This window comes from Rutilus rutilus (genome assembly GCF_951802725.1).
Source record: "Rutilus rutilus genome assembly, chromosome: 17".
Taxonomy (NCBI): Eukaryota; Metazoa; Chordata; class Actinopteri; order Cypriniformes; family Leuciscidae; genus Rutilus; species Rutilus rutilus.
Window position 1 is genome coordinate 6,937,449 of NC_140230.1, and position 17,658 is coordinate 6,955,106.

General features: G+C 38.8%; 1 protein-coding gene across 2 annotated transcripts in view; it reads right to left on the bottom strand.

Annotated features, from left to right (window-relative positions):
• arnt (aryl hydrocarbon receptor nuclear translocator) overlaps nucleotides 1-17,658 on the bottom strand; it is a 30,877-nt gene that overhangs the window by 2,250 nt on the left and 10,969 nt on the right. The window contains exons 6-19 of one of the 2 annotated variants that reach the window (XM_084386089.1): nucleotides 16,269-16,482; nucleotides 16,084-16,186; nucleotides 14,275-14,340; nucleotides 14,114-14,199; nucleotides 13,918-13,994; nucleotides 11,792-11,926; nucleotides 11,016-11,090; nucleotides 8,348-8,499; nucleotides 4,659-4,740; nucleotides 3,494-3,533; nucleotides 1,781-1,874; nucleotides 1,510-1,696; nucleotides 245-425; nucleotides 17-162 (exon numbers count right to left, since the gene is read on the bottom strand). In XM_084386089.1, coding sequence (XP_084242215.1) covers nucleotides 17-162; nucleotides 245-425; nucleotides 1,510-1,696; nucleotides 1,781-1,874; nucleotides 3,494-3,533; nucleotides 4,659-4,740; nucleotides 8,348-8,499; nucleotides 11,016-11,090; nucleotides 11,792-11,926; nucleotides 13,918-13,994; nucleotides 14,114-14,199; nucleotides 14,275-14,340; nucleotides 16,084-16,186; nucleotides 16,269-16,482 — 1,638 coding nt within the window. Of the gene's footprint in view, nucleotides 1-16; nucleotides 163-244; nucleotides 429-1,509; nucleotides 1,697-1,780; nucleotides 1,875-3,493; nucleotides 3,534-4,658; nucleotides 4,741-8,347; nucleotides 8,500-11,015; nucleotides 11,091-11,791; nucleotides 11,927-13,917; nucleotides 13,995-14,113; nucleotides 14,200-14,274; nucleotides 14,341-16,083; nucleotides 16,187-16,268; nucleotides 16,483-17,658 lie in introns of both variants that reach the window. The other variant, XM_084386088.1, reaches the window with a different exon arrangement.

The following is a 17,658-nucleotide window of genomic DNA, read 5'->3' on the forward strand; positions in this document are numbered from 1 at the left end:
TGTGTTCCTCACTCACTTGAAACATCTCTGGCTGGTTGTTTTGAGACTGCGGGTGTGTGTCTGCAGTGCCTTGCGTGTGTGGCTGGTTTTGCCACTGCTGCCACCCTGCAACTCCCTCTGCTGGCCTGGAGCTGAACTGCGCTGCCATCTGACTAACGTCACCTAAACGAAAGAGCAAGAGCAAAACTGAGAGCTGGAACAGGGACAACGGTTTATTTTTATAAATATGCTGCAAAATATTTACCATATCCATTAGTTGAGGGGTTGGTGTGATTGTTTATTTGTTGGTAACTTGATGCGTTTGCCATTGAAGCAGAAGCTCCGCCCATCTGGCCAAAGGAAGAGGAAGTGGAAGATGTTGGGGCGGAGCTGAAACCACCCATGTTAAACTGAGATGACTGACTTTTCCCAACTTGACCTGCCACCTGCTGGACAAAGAGTATTTACAACAAAATGGGCATTAACACTCTACGTACAGTGAAGGAATCAATAATATACATTACCAGGCAAAAGTTTGGAATAATTATTTTTTTGTTTTGTTTTTTTTACCAAGCATAAAACAGTATACAGTCAAAAATACAGTAACTGGACAAAAACAAAAAAAACGCTCTCCCTATAGCAGTGGTTTTCAAACCTTTAAAAAAATCTGGCGCCAATAAAAACAACGTTTTTTTTTATAGCTAACCGCTATTCACACACACTTGAACGCCGATGCAACGGCTGTTTTTCTTTTTCTTTTTCCTGCAGTATCTTCGCACCCCCTATAGCAGGGGTGGGCAATTAATTTACCCAAGAGGCCACATAGAAACTTGGGCGGTTGTAGCGGGACGGACCAATACACTTAACTCAGTTCTTCCCAATATATTATTTCTCTTTATAAAAAAAACAGGAAATGAATGAAATGAAAATGTGGAGCACACAATTATCACTATTTAATGAACATTCACAAAAACAGTTTTCAAAAGGCTGTTTTTGCTCTGTTTCAAAATCTAGCATCAACAAAAAAGCAAGTATTTCAAAGACCAGCATCACATTAACTATATATATATATATATATATAAAAAAAAAGCCCCAGTGTTGGCATTTATGTAGAAAAATCAGTTGCCTTGACTTTTAAAGCAGCAGCCCATAACTTTTGGCACTCTAGTGGTTAATAAACAGAACTGCATGCGTCTTGCGGAAGAACATTGCAGCCGGAGCCACTTCTCTCATGTCTATGACGAGTCACGCAGGCACTGGGCTACTCTGCAGCGGTTAACCCGACCGGCCTAAAATAGGCCGAATATAAACACTGATTATAGGTGTACCATAGTTATTCATGATTGGAAAATGTATTCATGATGTTCTCGCTCAATATATCATTTTTGTAAATTAAAAAAAAATAAAAATTATGGACTCCAGCTCTAATTTACCAAATACTTCAGGCGGGCCGGTCAAGGATAGCCAGAGGGCCTGATGTGATACAACCATACAATGCCCAGGTCTGCCCTACAGGCATGAAATGTCTACCTGTGTGTTGAAGGAAGGTCGTGCGGCAGACCAGACTCCCGGGGGCGCAGAGGGTCCCGCCGGGGCCTGGATGGGGCTGTTGTTGCTGACGGGGACTCCAGAGGGCGTGCTCTGACGGGACATCTGCGCCAGCATCTGACCCGCTGAATGAGACACCGGCACCATCTGCTGGGCCATCGCTGCTGACCTGAGAACAGAGAAGAGCACAGTCAGAGGAGCGCGAGCAAGACCATGCCAACAGCAGGATAATGATGAGGTGTGTGTGTGGTACCTGAAGGGCTCGCTGGGACATGCAGTACTGGGGAAAGACGCTGGTGGGTAAACCTGCTGTCCGCTGGAGGCACTGGATGACACGGCCTTAGAGTCTGAGGGAGACAGAGAGAGACGTGTTAAATCACTGACGCTGAATTGAGACTGGGCTAGAAATAAAAAAAAACACTATCGAAACCAAACTTTTGAGTCATTTTTGATGTGTGTCACTAAAAAGTCAAAGAGCTCAATTCTGATTTATTACTCAGATCCAATTTATTTGTTTGGCATTTCACATTATTTTCTAAACGTGGCTAATATAAAATTTGAGTTGGAACAGATCCTGAACTAACCCACATGTGCAGAAGAACAACAAAGTCGGCACGCAGCACAAAATCATACGCAACTAAACAGAGATTACTAACGTCAGCATTTACACGCTCATTTAAGTTAAGGTTATAGCCAGCGAATTTGTTTGAGGACGCAGACGAGGATCAGGAGAAAGAGCAACGTTTTGCTTTTATAGAGCTGTCACTGTAACGCTTATGAGAATAACAGCTCACCATCTCGCCACTGACTAACTTCACTGCCGCCTTCCATATTTACAGAGTGACCAAAGAACCACCGGTATGTAAGATCTTTGGAGTGGCTCCCATCAAGCGCAGAATTGTGACAAATGTTGAAATAGGGTGATGTAAAAGTCTGCAAAACATCAGACCTGTATCTGATGTAGTACCACATATGGAAGTGACCCAAATCAGAATCAGATTTCACAAGATTTGTGCTGTTCACACTCAAAGTAATAAAGTAATATAATAATAATACAATATAATACATTTATGTATCTAATTTTATTATTTTAAAGTATTTTATGGGGCAAATTAAAAAGTAGCTTATTCTGTAGAGTTTACTTGTAAACAAATTATGTTTCCATTGATTCTGAATGTGTGTCTGTTCTTCATACATGGATTACTCCGTTATCTGGATTTTACGGTTGACGTCTGATTGTTAGGTTCTTCGAAGCTCATCCCGGAGTTGCTGTCATGGCAACAGGTCCATAAACTCAAACCTGTTTTTGTATTGTAAACTCAAATCTTATTTCATGTAAACTGGACCAGATTGCATCTTTTTAAGCGGAGTTTATACTTTAAATGTCTGTCCCAGCCACTGCAACTTTCTTACAAGAGTAGCTAATGAACCAGGGACGATAATAACTTAAAATAATAATAATGATATTATAATGTTGTGTAGTCTATCATAATATAAGCAACAGTCAGTTTTACTCATTGAGAGATTTAGGTCCTGAAATTGATCAAGTTTTCTGTCACAGGTGTGTGATGTTCTTTTATAATATGATGCCATTACGTTGCTGTCTTGCCGTCAGCCAATCGCTGCATTGCTGATCATGTTTTTGAGTATCCATATATCCACCCTTTCCAATGAACACAAGAACGGGCAGTAATCTCAGACAACTTAATCCAGACATTTTAATCAAATCTGCACATTCGTTTGCAGAACCAAATTAGCCAGAGATAGTTATCACGGTTAGAAGATCTGGCATCTGTCAAATCATCTCAGATGTATTAAGCGAGGTAAGAAGAACGGGCCCCAGTAATGTGTGTGTGTGTGTGTGTGTGTGTGTGTGTGTGTGTGTGTGTGTGCGCGCGCGTGTGTGTGTGTGTGTGCGTGCGCGTGTGTGTGTGTGTGTGTGTGTGCGTGTGTGTTTGTGTCTTACTGTGATCAGCACTGACTACTCCTACAGTCTGCACTGGAACCTGAGAGAAACACAGATGGAGACAGTCATTAGGTTGTGTTGTTAACTCGCTTCACTATGTGAACAGGTTAGCAAATCTGATAGTGCTCACCATTTACATACAATCTTAAAGGTACTGTAACAAAAAAAGGCCATTTCATTTTAGGGTTAAAGAGAGAGAGTGGAAATTATGAGAGGATGATGATCATGAAAAAGTAATATGATTTTTTTAGTGAAGAAACTGACTAACATTTTGAGTAGACTTCTGTTACTGAAGTGAGACAGCAGAAACAGTTCACATCATAAATTAATGTTTTGTAATTAGTTCACCCTCTTAGGCGGTTCGGCCATTTCTGAACCATTTCACAAATTCTCACGAGTGCATAATTTTATTGTTACAACCTCAAGGAAGTTAGTGTTATAACATTTCTTTAAACAACAAGATCCCACTTTATATTAAGCCTCTAACTACTATGTACTAACATTTAAATTAATAATTTGATACAAGGCACTTATTGTGTACATACATGTTTTTACATTGTACTTATATTGAAAAAAATACCTGTATGTAATTACAGCTGTAATTAATGTCTGTAATTACACTGTTGACCGTTCTCGGTAACACTTTATTTTACAGTGTCCTTGTTACATGTACTTATAACAGTAAATTATGCATAATTACACGCAACTAACCCTCAACCAAACCCTAATCCTACCCTAACCTTGTGGTGCATGTAGTTGCTTAATATTACTCAGTATTTAAATATATAATTACACTGTAACAATAACACCTTAAAATAAAGTGTAATCCCGTTCTCTTACATCTTAACCAACCCTAAACCTACCCATACCATCAAACCGGTCTCTAACTGGGTAACCGCATCCTCCTCAATAGCAGAACGAACATCAACATAATAAGTACACTGTATCTAACAACTGTATTTTAATGTAAGTACACAGTAGTTAAAAACTAATATAAATGTGTGACCAACAACAAAAAAGACTACGAACAACCGAGGTGTGACCATTTTTTTTTAAACTTGTGAATTGAATAATCAGTCAACTGGTGCTTTCATGAAACAACACACATTCTGACAACACAGAGCCGAGTTGGAGAACCACTGGTGCAGAAGGAGAGTGTGTTCACCTGAGGAAGAGACACCTGACTGGTTTCATAGGCTGCATCTCTGCCGATCCCTCCGTCTATCTCCTGCTGCTGCTGCAACTGCCTGAAGAAGAGAGACAACACTGACGTCAGTGCAGTCCTACCGCCATGACCATCAGACCCACCACCGGCCAACACCAGAGAGAGAGCATGCTGGTTAATCTACCACCGACAGGGTCACCCGAGACACACGGAGAGAGAGAGAGAGAGAGAGTCCCACTGCTCTCACCTGGCTGTGACTTGACCTGGGCTGGGTGTGGAGGGGCAGTTAGGACTGCTCTGCCCCAGTGAAGGGGGCAGTGACCCCCCCGGGGAGGAAAGGGGGGACAGGGAATCCTGATTCGGACCTCTACTGTCACGCAAAACCAGAGGGATTGGTGGAAGACAGAGAGTGGAGCTGAATTAACACGCTCGCTCTCAGACACATACGGCTCAATCTAGGCAGAGCATGTCTGAATCATGGTTCACCCCGAAAAATCAAAAACAAATGTGAAAATATGTTTTGCATAAAAAAAAGTGTCAGCGTTTTAAAATTAAGCACATTTTCCTAAAATTGTCTTCATAACGGTGTCCAGGTGTTTAATTCTAAAAGGGTCATATGATGGTTCTAAAAGGTGTGTTTGGTTTAATGCAAGGTGAAATCTCCGCGACATGGCGTCTCCGGCGGGAACAATAATACAGCTCCAAAACATGTGTTTGATATGTTGGGTGGTATAAATCTTTTGTTGAGATGTGATTTTAAAATTGATAAACTACCTGTGAACTTAGCTAACTTCCATAAACAAGCTTGGATGCTAGTATTTAAGCTTCTCAGTTTTCACGCATGCGAAACCTCTCGTGAACTCGCGTCAGAGGCCCACACAGAAGAAGAGGAGTAGTTGAATGAAGTGGGTTTTTTGTTGTTGATAGAAGCCTATCGAAAATATCTTAATTTGTGTTCTGAAGATGAATGAAGGTCTTACGGGGTTGGAGCACCATGAGGGTGAGTAATTCGCCTTTGGCTAAGCCACACCCTAGAATGTAGATTGACCAATCACAGCGCAGCCAAGAACGAGCTCCCACAGAGGTCCGACACTTTTTCACAGCGCTCCAATGACTTTAACACAGGCGTCTCATACTTTTGGTCTCGGCAGGCTATTACCGTCGTAGTTTAATCAAAAATATGGTTAAACGTTGTGCCTGGGGCATTTGTAACACAGATACGCGTTTCCCAGAGAGGTTGGAGGGGGGTGTCCGTTTTTTTCCCTTCCCAAAACCGAAGTCAAATCCTGACAAGTGCCTTCTTTGGATTAAACTGTGTGGACGTCCTCACAGTCAGCTAAACCCCTCAAGGATCAACAAGTACACTTTTGTGGTAAATTTAGCTTTTAACCTTACTGTGAAGTTATACTAGTTAGACAGTTTTATGCTGTTTTAGGTTATGATTTCGGTTCTCTACCCTAATTAATGAAGAATCAAGGTGCTAGCAAGCAAGCTTAGCGATAGTTTAGTTATCACGTAAGTCAGGATTGTATGTTTTGACTAGAGGCTGGATGTTAGCTAACTTTGTTATTCAAGATACAAACACCTAACGTTAATGTTACAGACACGCTGTTGTGGTGACTAACGTTACCGCCACCTTGTTGCCCAGATGAAGTTGTCGGACGTAGCAACAGTAACTAAGGGGGGCGGGGCTTAGCCAAAGGTGAATTACTGACAGAATCTTCATTTTTGGGTGAACTAACCCTTTAATGAATATACAGTTTTTTTGATCAATTAATCAATTTGAACACTCTGACATGTTTGTTTTTTGTTCTTTATAAATTTGTTTTTTTTGCTAAATTTTATTAGCGTTGGATAAAAAAATAATAATAATAATACAGCGAGAAAAGAAGTTCCGGCTTCTTTCTTTGCATATGCATTTGGGCGGTGTTCTGACGTAGATTTGTGGAGGCGTGTTTGAACGAAGCGTTTTAGGACGGCGTGGCTGAGCCTTATTCTTTATAAAGAATATCTCTGTGGGTTTGAGACGTCGAGCTTTGTAAATATGCGGATCTTATACTTGCACTAACAGCCACATAACACACTAAAGAAAAAGGACAACAAGAAATCACATCATATGACCCCTTTAATAAACATAATTTTCATGTTAATTTTTGTTTGTAACTCACAATGGAAATGGAATTTTTTTTAATTAATACTTTTATTGAGTAAGTTAATTTAACCAAAATTGACAGTAAAAACATGTATAATGTTACAAAAGATTTATATTTAAATGAGTGTTGTTCTTTTGAATTTTCTAATCCAATAATTTTGAGAAAAAAAAAGTATTATGGTTTCCACAAAAATATGAAGCACCACAACATTGAAAATATTAAGAAATATTTGTTAAGCATCAAATCATCATATTAGACTGACTTCTGAAGGATCATGTGACTCTGAAGACTGGAGTAATGATGCTGAAAATTCAGCTTTGATCACAGGAATAAATTACATTTTAAATTACAGTCTGCACTGTAAAAGTACATTATTCTCATAGAAAAGAGTTATTTTGTTGTAATAATATTTGACAATATTCCTGTTTTTACTGTATTTTTTATCAAACAAATGCAGCCTTGGTGAACCTAAAAGACTTTTACAAAAACGTACCGACCCCAAATATTCCCGCGGTAGTGTTAATAACTGATATAACAAATATATTTCTGCATTACATTAAGGAGAATTGGGGAGGAGGTAAATATGCTTAACTGTCACGAAATGTCACATTTCACGATGTCATAATACATAAAAGCAGCACAATTTTCTTTATTTATATATTATTTGTCTTTTATAGAAAAATTCTATTATCTATGTGTCTTTATTATTATTTTGGGGTGAAATAAGACCCAGACATGAACACATGCCTTCAAACAAACTGATACATTTACATTTGATTACCTCAACAGGAATTAACCTTGGATCTTAAAAACACTTTTATACATTGTATGAAGTCATTCTGCATTAGACAACACTGAATAACATGAGGCTAAAACAATCTGAAAGCGTTAAGACCGTGACACATCAAGCCGAGCCGGCGGCAAAGAACTAACGGCTACAAAAGACTGTTGTTGTGACCACGTCGGGCGACTGTCCGCTAGCATGCGTGTGAGGAAATACCTGTCTATATCAGCAGGCATCAATAGTCTATATTTGTCCTTCGAAAAGGAAAACCGAAACTAGGACTTAAACAAAGTCAAACAAATCAGTCACGCTCATCTCTTTCTTCATTCCAGGCGGCTGTTATGAAAATATCTGCATATTGGGATGCTCAGGGAAGACAAAGTAAAACCAGAACAGTCATCTTGACTTGCTCGCTTCTGCACTGGTTCTTTCGCTAAACTGATCAGCCAATTTAGAGTGATCTCTCTCAGCAGTGCAGATAAAACACGCTGGATCGGGTGAGTTGCCACCCCAGGTGTGACCCCGACTACAGCCGACTGACCCGACAGATTTGCTGTTGGCTTGGCATGTCACGGCACTTAAACAGTGGCCCCAAAAACCTTTCAAAACTTAGGTCACGATGTACACAGCATCATCATAGCACATAATATCAGCAAACAACTTCTGCAATAAAGTCAGTTCACACAAGTGTAATTAATCACCTTCATATGTGTGTGTGTGTGTGTGTTTACGTGATGCATTTCAATACTAACTTGACATTGGCGTTGGTGGAGATGATGTACTCGATCTCTTCAGAGAAAGGATTCTGGAAGGTGAATGAGCTCATTCTCAGCCAGATCCACTCACGGGATTTAGACTGGAACCGGAACATCACCGAAAGCACCTGACCTCGCAGTTTCACCACCTACATCGAGGGTCAAAGGTCATTTACACATAAGGACCAGCATTAAAATCAAGATCTATAACTATAAAGATAACAATAACTATATTAGCGTCCACGCCAGTCGTAAGCGTGCGCTGCAGTTTTGTCGTCTGTGGCTTTAAATGCTCAAGCTCTTGAGACAGCAAGGGTGGATTCTGACTGGCTGTCAGTATTTTTAAACCGAAGTTTTCATCATTCATCAGCTGGAAATAATCGTTCTGAACGTGATTTTCAGAATTATCTTTACCGTTATAGCTATCATCCTTAGAGTGACCGGCCTTAAAGCTACAGTGTGTTGTGAAAAGAATATGTTCAGATCTAATGGCCAATACATGCACATCTTTAATTGCACATTAACTGAATTTTGTCAATTTGCCAATTTACATGTCAAACACCATATTGTGTTGATTGTTATTAATAATACATTTAATTATGTATTGAACATTGGTGTATGCTATAGCTGCCATTTTATAAAAGCAAAAATGTCTAGCCATGCACATAAAATACAATATATTAATTACAATAACTTCACTGTAAAAAAAAAACTGCCAGGGCCGCGGAATTGTAAATGCAACGCATATGTTTGTTCATTAAAATGTATTAATTTTTAGCATTTAGTCATTTATTTGTAATAAACTCTTTAAGTGGGCTATTTACAAATTGTTATTTATAAGTTAAATTATCTTTTTAAAACATAAGCGCGGAGTGTTATGTAATATTGAGTGTGTGTGTCGAAAGAATTTGTCCGCAGCTGCTCAAAAAAAAAAAAAAAAAAAAAAAAAAAGTCAAAAACCCCACTGTCAGTGTTTTGTAAGTAACAGGCAAATATGTTAAATATAGCAGGATACATTTTAATTGTTTACTAATAAAACAGTTATTTTTTATGTCAGTGTCGGATAGACAAATGAAGTTGACGACTCGCGATCTTCGCAGCGCCAGAGAGAAATGCACATTTCATACGAATTACATAAGCAGCGCAGTCTGTTTTCTTTCGTTTTGAATTGTTCTGCTTAAAAGTAGACATTTCAAGCTATCTATATGTCTCAGGTCTGTGAGGCAATAGGCTACCTTATAGGCCTACGCTGAGTTTCGGTTCATTTATGAGACGAGCTCCAGGTTCGCCAGCGCCTCCGTGTCCTGATTTTCTATTTTCTAATAGCCTATATTTACTTCTTATTTATTAAATCCAGACAATTGGTTGATGAAACATCGATTAAAATTAAGATACAATTAATACAAAACTAAATTAAATTTAAAGACAGGCTTTGTGCTTTCAGTTTGAGGTCTCTGTGAAAGTTTTAAAACATTCTTTTAGTGCCGCTTTAGAGCGCTCACGTCCGTAACATTATTTTTTTTTTGTGAAATAAATTTCTAAAAAAAATTCGCTTTAGTCCAGTGCGACTTAAGGGCCCTACACACCGGGACGAATATCGGCGCGCGTTATTCGCCAGCGTTTTTCAATGCGTTTTTTGTGTTCACACCCAAGCGATTTTCGCTGACGATGAGCCGAGTGAACATGCAAATTCATTCCCTGACATTAGATGGCGCTTAATGTAAAACAGAAACCACTCCATAACAATTCTCTTTTATCAAGATTTTTGTAGTCGCTGTCGCGTTTGTCATATAGTTCTTTATGTTCCGACACCAACGAGACCAGCAGCTCTACACTCATCTTGCCTTGCATCTTCCTCGTCTTATTTCTTCCCGGCAGTGTAGACGCTACTTGGTGTATATCTTCTTCGCCGTTACGTACGTGTGCACGGCAAGACCGTTTGTGTTTGAGCGCCCCCAAGTTGTGTTTTACTGTAACTTCAGAAGCTCCAGACACGTGAGCAAAAGCGCCAATCTCATTGGTCGGATAGTTTTTGACGCGGCGCGTCAAACCAAAAAAACGAACCCGAGGCGTTTTTAAAAAAATGCCGCTTTTACGCGTGCCGTTTTTCGCGCCGGTGTGCACACTCACATTGGCGCCCTTTGTTTAGTCACGAGGCGTTAAACGTCGGCGAATATCGCGCGCGAAATTCGTCCCGGTGTAAACAGGCCTTTAGGCTATACATGTTTTTTTCTTCCTCGTGGCGCATTTTTTGACTGATATGCAACTCCGGAGCGACTTATAAAATAGGCTACGGTAAGTTATTTATTCTTTTTGTGCAAATGTCCCATAAAGTCCCATCCTTCAAGGATTCATTTATGTCCCGTTGACCGGTCCATTGCATTACGAATAAAAGCAGAATCAATAAAGTAAAAAATGTGATGTGCAGTCAGGTGGTTTGAGTGTGTGCGCGTTTTTTGACGAGTTTTATAGTCTTGATATTGTTTCTTATTCTTATTCAAAATTTGTTGAATCTTATATGAATAATGAAAAAAAGTTGAAAATTGCTTAACTCATTTTGATGAGCATTGTGAAATCACGCTGTCATAACAATGATCATACAATTTTCTACAGTGTTGTAACGTGTTGAATATTTCAGCGTGATGTCCCACGCACACCCACACACCTGCTGAAGGCTGTCTCGCACTAAGCCATGGTCTTCTGGGTGTGCAAACTCCAGAACGTTCTTCCCCAGTAACTCCTGTGTCACATGACAACACAAAACACTAGTGAATGAAATGAATAGTTGACTGAAACACCAAACCAAAATTAAAGCTTTTTCATTCAGCTGAAACCGAAGTAATCAACTAATTCATCCAATTTATTTAATAATCAACGCCCAAATAAAAACTGTATATATAAACATTTAAAATTTACATAAAGAAGTTTTTATATCAACGTTTCAATTATATAATTATATTTCTTTTCCATGTCATGAAATGTAACCATTTAAAAGGTGGCTGTAACTTGCTTCCTTAAATAATGAAGACATGTTAATTAAAAATACAATGTCATATAGTGCATATATTATTGGATGGCAGAAAACAGAATAGACTAAAAGAGCTCGGTTCATCAAAATGAAAAACTAGAAATCGTTCTTGTCAACCCAGGCCTGGCGTCCACACGGCTGGCATGTTTACTTGTTGCAGTAAATCCACGTTGCATGCATGAAATAGACACTGACACCGTCAAAACTCGGCATTGGAGAAGCGCTAATTAAGTGTCACAGTTTCAGTCAATGATTTCGGCCCTCCAAAACCATTTTATAGATATTTTAATATGTTCAGTACAGGCAATGAAAACCTGAAGCTGATCAGCTATACTCCAGAAATGCAGAGGCATCTTAACACCCTGCTCTTCAGAAATGACTTCCTTTGAGCCATGAGGTCCAGCCTGACTCACCTGAGGTTGGTAGCCCACTGTTGCTACACAGCGGTGATCCACAAAGGTGTACATGCCCTGGCAGTTGTGGCGGGAAATAAATTCCACTGGAACACTGATGTTATTTATGTTTTTGTCGCCTGGGCAACAGGTGACCTGCATGAAAAACAGAGGTCAGAGAGGAACTACAAGGGATAGTTCACACATTTTGTCATTATTTACTCACCTTCATTTCATTCCAAACCCATAAGACTTTCATTCATCTTTGAAACACATATTACAGGGGTCCTGTTATGCCCTTTTATGAAGTCTTGATTTTGTTTTTGGGGTGTACTAGACTATGTTTTCATGCTTGATTGTTCACAAAAAAATGCATTATTTTTCACATAATTTACATTATTACAGCACCACTCTCCCCAGTCTGGCTTAAACATGCCGATTTCGATGAAGCCCCTCCTTCCGAAATACAAAATGTGCTGTGATTGGTCAGCTGGCCCAGTGTGTTGTGATTGGGACCGCTTAGCGCGTGTTCGGGAAATGTTACGCCCCTCCATAACAGAGGTTTACTCTAGTGTAAATATTAACAATGGCGTAAATTTCAGACCAATTCGAGCTTGATTCAGACCCTGACAATGTTAACAAACAAGAGGATCGTCCAGAACGGATTTCACAGGACGTTTCAGAGTAATATGTTTTTTGTAATTTTCTTATACATTATAGATACAATGTCATCCACCATTTAATCGTGATATTTGCCGCAAAACTAAGGTAATAGAAACAGTAGTCGATCACAAAGCCATGTTTAATTTTCCTGTGGAGCAGTGAACAGTCTTACAAAAGCGAGAGCTTACAAAAGCTACAGAAAACAAGCTGTTCTCCATAAAATGTGAAGCGCACAGATAAACGTTCAGGAACAGTGTTTAATATAAATGAACCACTCGTAAGTTCATCAGCCTTAGGAAGGTCAAACAAATGAATTTTGAAAACGTTGTGGAAAAAAACGGTCTCTCTGACATAGCAGCAGCTCAACCAGGCCTCGTCCACTTTCTGCATATTATTTAAATGAGTAACACTGTGACTTCATAAGATCTGAAAATATAGCGTTGTAGTCCAAACAAGTCGTTCGTTGTAGTTCATGGAAAGTGGAATCTGTTAAATAAAATATCTCCCGTTGGAGTGGACTTTGAGCTTTGTAACCTTGCAGATCTTTTTTATGCTCAAACAACAACATAAAAAAAAAGTGGAAAAGCATAATAGGACTCCTTTAAAAATTAAATCAGAGAGATTTCTGTCCCAACATCGTAAGTCCACACAAACGAGACTTGACGAGTTAAAACGTTCATAAAAACACTAAAATATGCATCAGTTGGTCTAAACCAAGTCTTATAAAGCGACCGCGTCTGTTCAGATGTTGAACAGATTATTGGCTTTTATTCACATTCAAACATTGATTATCAAATATGGTAATGGAAGCTCAAACGCAAAGACAAACCGCATTGATTCTCGCTCGTCAAGCAAGCTTATTTGCGCTTACGGTTTCCATATTTTATGAGCTCTATGTATGTGCTTTGATCAATGTTTGAGTGGATAAAAGCCCAAGTTTTGGTGGAATGGACTTTCAATTGAAAGTGTTGCCACTGTTACCTTGGCTTTTGGCTTGCTTAGTTGGGGGACATTTAATATTCAACAATATTATTGACCTGCCTTACTTAAGGTGGACGATGACGCAATTTTCTTCTAGAAACAAACTTTGTTGTATTATTTTCATCTTACCACTGTGAAGCTGCTTTGATACAATCTGTATTGTCAAAGGCGCCGTATAAATAAAGGTGACTTGACTTGACTTGAGACAGAAATCTCTCAGGTTTCATTGAATTTAGTTACATTTAATTTGTTTCATGTGTTTTAAAGATGGGCACAAGGGTGGATACAAAACCTTTTTGAACACAAAGGTAGATGTTTAGTAGAATGCTGATGTTACTCTCTTACATACAAAGTGAAGAGAAAGCAGCATGAACGGTCTGCTAAACTTCCCCTTTTTAGGAAGATATGAGGTAAGTTTTGAGTAAATGACGACAGAATTATTCCTTCGAATGTGACGAGACTAATTCATTGGAAGTTGAAATAAAATGGAAGGGAAAGAGTACCTGTAGCCTTCCAATGGCGACTAAACAATAACGATTTCCCTGATTATTATCAGCCTCCTCTTCAGCGAGAGTCACTCCTGAAAGAAAGAGAAAGAGTTCAAAGGACAATATCAGTTCCAGCTGTTTTCTGACTGAACTCTGGTAATAACAGTGAACAATAGGGTCTTCCTGTGTATCGTGCTGTGTATTGTGTTACCTGCAGGAGGCCAGGATTTGATGAAGCCTGTGCAGTGCACAACCACATACTGCGGTTCACCGTCCTTAGCAGGACCCAATCCATTCCTGCAGAAGAAGAGATGATCTTCATCATCTATGTCTGTTTGTGGACTGAGATCTACAGACAGAGAGATGCTTTACCTGTTTCTGCTTCTCAGGAAGTGGAGTCTGTTCATGGATACTGGTTCTACTGGACACACTCCACATCTGAACACACACATTACAATCAATGTAGCATTTGAGAAATTTTGATAATAAGATTTAATACTTTTTCCAAAAAATATACTTGTTTCTCGTGCATGCAAACGACATATAACTTGATGAAACTTATGAAATAGTCAGGAAGATATTTCTTTTTTTTAAGGCGAGACACGGCAGGCAAAAACATATTTTTTTTTTTACTGGTCAATTTTGAGATTTTTGGATATTTGTCTTCAGTAACATGTCTTCTTTCAGACTTGTGTTGAAAAAAAGTCCGAAACACACATTTAGGTCTTTATTTTATTACACTTTGTCTGTTTGCGTCTGTAGATTTCTCATAAATTCAACAAAAGTTCCCGTTCTTAATCAACGTGCTGCTCCGTGATCTCTGCCATCAGCCTGTCATCACATGCACCGCTAGGAAGCTCTCTCTCTTGTGTACAATCCTGTCGGATCCAAATATGGTCATTTCCTTTTTATCAGCAACCAATCGTGAAAGTAAAAGGGCTGAATCTCATTGGCTGATGAAAAATCTTTAAAGCCCGTTTTCTCAAAATGACTTTTCTCTCAAACTCCAAGTCCTAAATCTCCACTTCAGTAGCACCTATATACACCAAACTTTCCAGACTTGTACCTAGTTATATGACATTTACAGAGGGATTTGTAAATATATTATTCCTAGCCTGATTTATATAACATTTTATTCCAAAAAACATGGCGAAAATTATTTTTTTAAGGCTATTGACAGTATTTTCTGATTTACAGGATAACAAAAGTAGATATCCATAAATCCCTCTGTAATTTTTTTCCCATCTAATATGTGAACACAATGAAAAACAAATTTTTAACCTGGCTTTATCCAATACTCAGATTTCGTTTTTTAAAATATATGCAAATTAGTGCATATTTGATTAGATATTGCCTGATTTGCATATTTAAACATTAAATTACAGAAAACTTGTAATACATTTTTTTCTCATCTTAATGTAGGTAATCAACTGGGAAAGTTTCATGGTGAGATCTGCTAGATACATTTTTTACCCTATTCACCTGTAGTGTCTCGCCTTAAATGGAACAAAAAAATTATAATTAAAAAAAGTTTGCATATGTGTAATATGTTTTGTGACATATCTGATAAATCAGGCTTTTATGGCTCGTATAGGATGATACAGTTAGAATATGGAGCTCATATATCAGGAGAAAAAAAACACTTCAATTTTATTCAGAGGCCCAAACTTTGCAATTTCTTGCAAAAAAACTAAAAAAATAAGATGAAATTCTGATAGCTTTAACTGTAAATCATTATAGCAGATACCAATATCAGTCATCACTCTATATCGCCCAATAATATGTCCAAGTGAGATTATTTTTGAATGCTTAGTTTTAAAACATATAATGCAATGCAATACAGTGATGATTGAGAGATGAACAAATAAACTCCTCAAAAGCCTGATGGATCATATTTGATACTCACATTTTAACATCCTTCAAAAAAATGATGCATGTATAATCAAGTAAAGTTGCTTCACTCCAGCAAGTGTTGTTACACTAAAAGGCCTTTTACTTGCTTAAAAAGTATAAACTTTCAATCAGATGAAAGAAGGCATGTAGTAGATTGTGTGCAACAGGTTTTGCAGCAAAATTTTGATCATGTTTATAATTTAGAGGGCTTAGAAATATGTGCATCAAATATGATACAGTAGGCTTTATAGGGTTAAAAGAGGTCTGTCTGTTCTCCCTATGCATCACCTCATCCTGCAGATGAAGGAGCGACGTGCACCCATACTCATCCTCACAGATGTCTGACCACCCTCTTTCTTCACCGTGCCTGTTTTCATGTCCAACATTCGGCCTAAAGTCAGAAAAGAGGAGGACCATTTAAACTGTGAAAGACTGACAACAGGAAAGATGCAAGAAGTCGAGCCGTTTCTTACCGCTGTTGTTGTTCTCACTGGTGGAAAGCTGCTCTCGGAATTTCTCTGTGTCGTCTGGATGAAGCTGGTCGTACAGTGATGATCCAAGCCAATCCTTTTGTGACTGGTTCAGAACCGGTGTGACCGAGTCCGAAACATAGACGACGCGTCCGGTCTCACATGACACAACAAACAGGAAACCATCAGCTGCCTCTAAAATCAGGTGCTTCAGCTCCTACAGAAAGAAAGCTACATAAATATTTGGTGGCAGAGAAACCCTTAACAGAATTTAAAATGTAATGCTTAATATTTAAAACAACCCCTTAAAATCATTAAACATCGTACCTATAGGACTTTACGGAGACCCTAAAGAGACATGGTGGTGGAAAAAATATGAGATGGGAGGAAAACATATATTTCAAAACTTTCTCAGGGGAACAAAAAAAAGTTTTGCAAGGTCCCAAATCTTTGCATTCTCTAACAAAACTTTTTTGCGTTTCCCCAAGAAACCATCGCAAAACTTTCAGTTTTTTTGCGAGTGAATGCAAAGCTCTCGGGGAACGCAAAACATTTGTGAGAGGACGCAAAAGCATTGACATATTTTTTCCTTCACCGTGTCCATTTAGGGCAGAGGTGTCCTGATCAGTCCTGAAAGGCCACTGTCCTGCAGAGCTTAGCTCCAGCTTGCCTCAACACACCTCCCTGGAAGTTTCTAGTATAGTATGCCTAATAAGACCTTGATTAGCTGGTTCAGGTGTGTTTAAAGGAGAACTCCGGTCAATTTTAACATTGAGTTAATTTTTTTGTAAATTTGGAGTGCTGTCAATACAGAATACAGAGGTCGAAGTCCACAGTAATCGATTGTCGAGTTCACACGCATAGGTTTAGTACCTATGATCACGCGCGTGAACTCGACAATCGATTACTATGGACTTCGACCGAAAACAGGATGTAAATACAGGTATGTGCGCTGGCTGAAATAACATCATTTTTATTAATATCTTTCACATCTACTGCAGTCAGATTCACCCGTGATCACTCTGAAGGAATCACTCACATTAGCTGTGCACTTGTAATGACACATCAAGGATGTTAAGAGGCTAAAAGCAGGTTTAAAACTTGCCCCATTGAAGTCAACAGGGTGCAAATTTTAAAAAGAGGATAACACGTTGTAGGCAACACCGATTTTTGTTGTTGTTCTCTGTATTGACAGCACTCCAAATTTACCAAAAAATGAGCTCAATGTTAAAATTGACCGGAGTTCTCCTTTAATTGGGGTTGGAGCTAAACTCTGTAGGACAGTGGCCCTCCAGGAGCAGGAGTGGACAACCCTGCATTAGGGGCTGCATAGGAAATTAAAGACAAGCTTTAACCCTTTAACTGTCTGTTAAAAGCTTCCTTACTGACCATA